The sequence below is a fragment of the Taudactylus pleione genome, unplaced genomic scaffold (genome assembly GCF_031769625.1).
Source record: "Taudactylus pleione unplaced genomic scaffold, aTauple2 ptg000687l, whole genome shotgun sequence".
Lineage (NCBI taxonomy): Eukaryota > Metazoa > Chordata > Amphibia > Anura > Myobatrachidae > Taudactylus > Taudactylus pleione.
The window spans coordinates 4532984-4536134 of record NW_028285089.1 but is presented as its reverse complement, the minus strand read 5'-3'; the positions used below and the strand labels follow the sequence as shown (position 1 = coordinate 4536134).

Below are 3151 nucleotides of genomic sequence, written 5' to 3'. Positions count from 1 at the left end.
GTGATATGGAAGGAGCTATAGTCACAGTAAAAACATCATAACATCAGCTGCCTTATTCAGTCAGATTACAGGCTCCGCAGACTTTAGGGATTGCTCTCAAGTTCCCTCAGCAATACTTACCTCAGTTAATTATACTGCTTTCATCACACCCTTATTAAGCTCTGCAAGCCAGTACCAGTGCAGCTTTAGCGAAGTGCAGTCAAATCATCATCCCTTGTTATTCTGCAAAGATACTCCCAAGCCCACCCATGTTCATCTCCATGCAACCTTGACCTTTTAACCTCTACACAGAGAACAGAGGATTGTAAACTGATTAGCAACAGTGTTCACAGCCCAGAACAGGATTATAAGTAGACACTTTCTTGACAGTATAGCGCAGGAAGCAATCTCTGCCTCATTAAACCAAACCGGCTTAGGAAGGGAGTCAATACAGTAATGCAGAGATAGTAACGGGATTAACCAATTAACTAACCCAAACCATCTGCATTTCTCATGAGCTTGTAGACTCATTAGAGCAACAATTGTGCACCATCGTTAATAACTTAGTTGGCCGGCCATCTGGGGACTGTACTATAGTAAAAGGTTATTATATTGCATGTTACTACTGTTGTGGTATTTAAGTAATGATATATTTATTGCATGAAATCTGATAACGACTAGAAGCACGGGGTTAACCCTTTTAATTTGCAGATAGACAACTGCGAAGGAGTCTTTGTTCCAGTATAATAAACTATTCATTGGACAAGTGTCCCTTTACTGTAGTGCACTACTGTAATGCATATGTGATTTGTGTAATGTATTGAGTCATACGCGCTGTATTGTGTATTGTATTTGTTCCCTTGTTACTCTTTGAAACGACATTAAACCTGTTGTGGTATCTCCAGAAGAGCAATCGTTCCAGAGTTAAATTTATTTGGCATCGTGGTAAGACATTCCTAACACACTGCCGTATCAGATATCACTTTATTTTATTTATTATTTATTTATTTATTACCAGTTATTTATATAGCGCACACATATTCCGCAGCGCTTTACAGAGAATAGTTGGCCTTTCACATCAGTCCCTGCCCCAGTGGAGCTTTCAATCTATGTTCCCTATCACATGCTCACACACATACACACTAGGGTTAATTTTTTTAGGTTTTGGAGCCAATTAACCTACAAGTATATTTTTGGAGTGTGGGAGGAAACCGGAGTACCCGGAGGAAACCCACGCAAGCACAGGGAGAATATACAAACTCCACACAGTTAGGGCCGTGGTGGGAATCGAACCCACGACCTCAGTGCTGTGAGGCAGTAACACTTTAGGGGGGTGTTGCATAATTGGCGTCCCAAGAACAGGATACGAAACCTGAAATTAAAACAAGATGTCACAAGAATGTTCAGCAGGAGATTCATCCCAACAAAGTCCGGCAATGGCACAATTAAACCCTATAACAATGCCATATTATTTCGGGGCCCCTTGGCTCCCAACATATACAGGGGATGAACAAGATGTAGAGTCGGAAGGTAATTCTCTAAGGGAGTTTAAAAATAAAATGAGGAGCATGTTCCGATTATATCCTTTAACAGACCGTCAGCAAGTTGAAATACTAATTGGACAATTAAAAGGGTCCGCATTGAGAGAAGTTACTTCCTGGCCACGAGAAGAAAAGCTTAATATTGACCAAATTCTACAAAGGTTAGCTGATACCTTCGATATCCGTACTGTGTCAGAATTAAAAATGAAATTTTATACCCGAAAGCAGCAGTTTGGGGAGTCCCTCCGCAGTTTTGCACTGAGCCTCCAAGAAGCGCTGCGTCGAATCCAAGCTGTGGATGCCACCGAGGTGCGACACATTGATGAAACCTTAGTCAATCAATTTGTTGAGGGGTCTCGAGGGGAGAGCACTAGAGCACAATTACGTCTGCTGCGAATGCAAATGCCACGAAGCACTTTTCTTGATTTCAAAGAAGCCTCCATTAAAATGGTGGGATCTGCCAGGAGCGATGATGTCATGTTCCCTGAGATGCCAGGCTTTCAGGAAATAGCTCGAGATGCATCTGTAGGGGGTCTAACTACGATAAAAGGGAACTTGGCCCAAAGCGTTCAGTCCACCACTGTGGATCCGTTACAAACTTTGACAAGTCAGGTGGAGAAGTTAGCGGCTGGACTAACTGAGATGTGTCAGGAGATTAAAAAAATCACAAAGCATACTGGGGAGCCTAGAGAAGAAAACTGGCGCCGGGAAAGAAGAAGAGTAACTTCTGATTGGTGGGCTCCACCCCGCTCCAACGGGCGACGACCAACAGATCAATTCGATTCAATGGGACGTCCAATCTGCCGCAAATGTAATCGCAGTGGACACATTGAGCGGAATTGTACCCCAGCAGATTCTTTAAACTCCAATGCCCCGAGGATGGAGAACAGTCCTCGGGGGTCACAAGTCGAATAGATCCAACTCCAGAGAAATGGTGGCCACAATATGTGGGGCGTTGTCCAGTTGTCCCTGTTCGTTTGAATGGAATAGAAATGCCCGCTATGCTTGATACTGGGTCCCAAGTTACCACCATACAGTCCAAAGCCTATCAGAAATATTGGAAAAATGAACCTATTTTTCTTCCGCCACCCACGTGGCTACAGCTGATTGCCAGTAACGGCCTGGGCATCTCTTGCCAGGGGTATTGGGAAACAGACATTCAAGTGGGAAGGGCAATTCTACCAAAACAAGGGTGTATCATTACCAACGTGGAAGACGACAATGCCGTAGCCGTCATAATTGGAATGAATGTCCTTCAGAACTGCCCTGAGGAGCTTATTATGGCCTTAAAGGCCGAACTCTATCAGAAGAGAACGACAGAACGCCAAGTCCTGCAGCATACTATTAAAGTCATCCAAGGTCACCAGAAGTTGGCCAACTCAGAAGGAGAAATAGGGAAAGTCCGAGTGGCAGACAGTCAACCCATAATTCTCCAGCCCAATGCAGAAACTGTAATCTGGGCCAAAGCGCGTTGTGGTCCCCAAGGGACCAGTTACGAGGCTATGGTTGAACCAAATGAGACCCAAGGTCGAGAAGATTTAGTTGTGGCCAAATCGTTAGTGAAAATCCAGGATGGGCGCGTACCACTGCATATTCTAAATCCTCATTACCATCATATCCGACTTTTCAAG

General features: G+C 44.0%; 1 protein-coding gene across 1 annotated transcript; it reads left to right on the top strand.

The window, feature by feature from the left end:
- The first annotated feature begins 1415 nt into the window (after positions 1–1415).
- Positions 1416–2435, top strand: LOC148477842 (uncharacterized). Its single transcript, XM_088456107.1, has one exon. The coding sequence runs from the start codon at positions 1416–1418 to the stop codon at positions 2433–2435; it is 1020 nt and encodes a 339-aa protein (XP_088312233.1).
- The last annotated feature ends 716 nt before the right edge of the window (positions 2436–3151 follow it).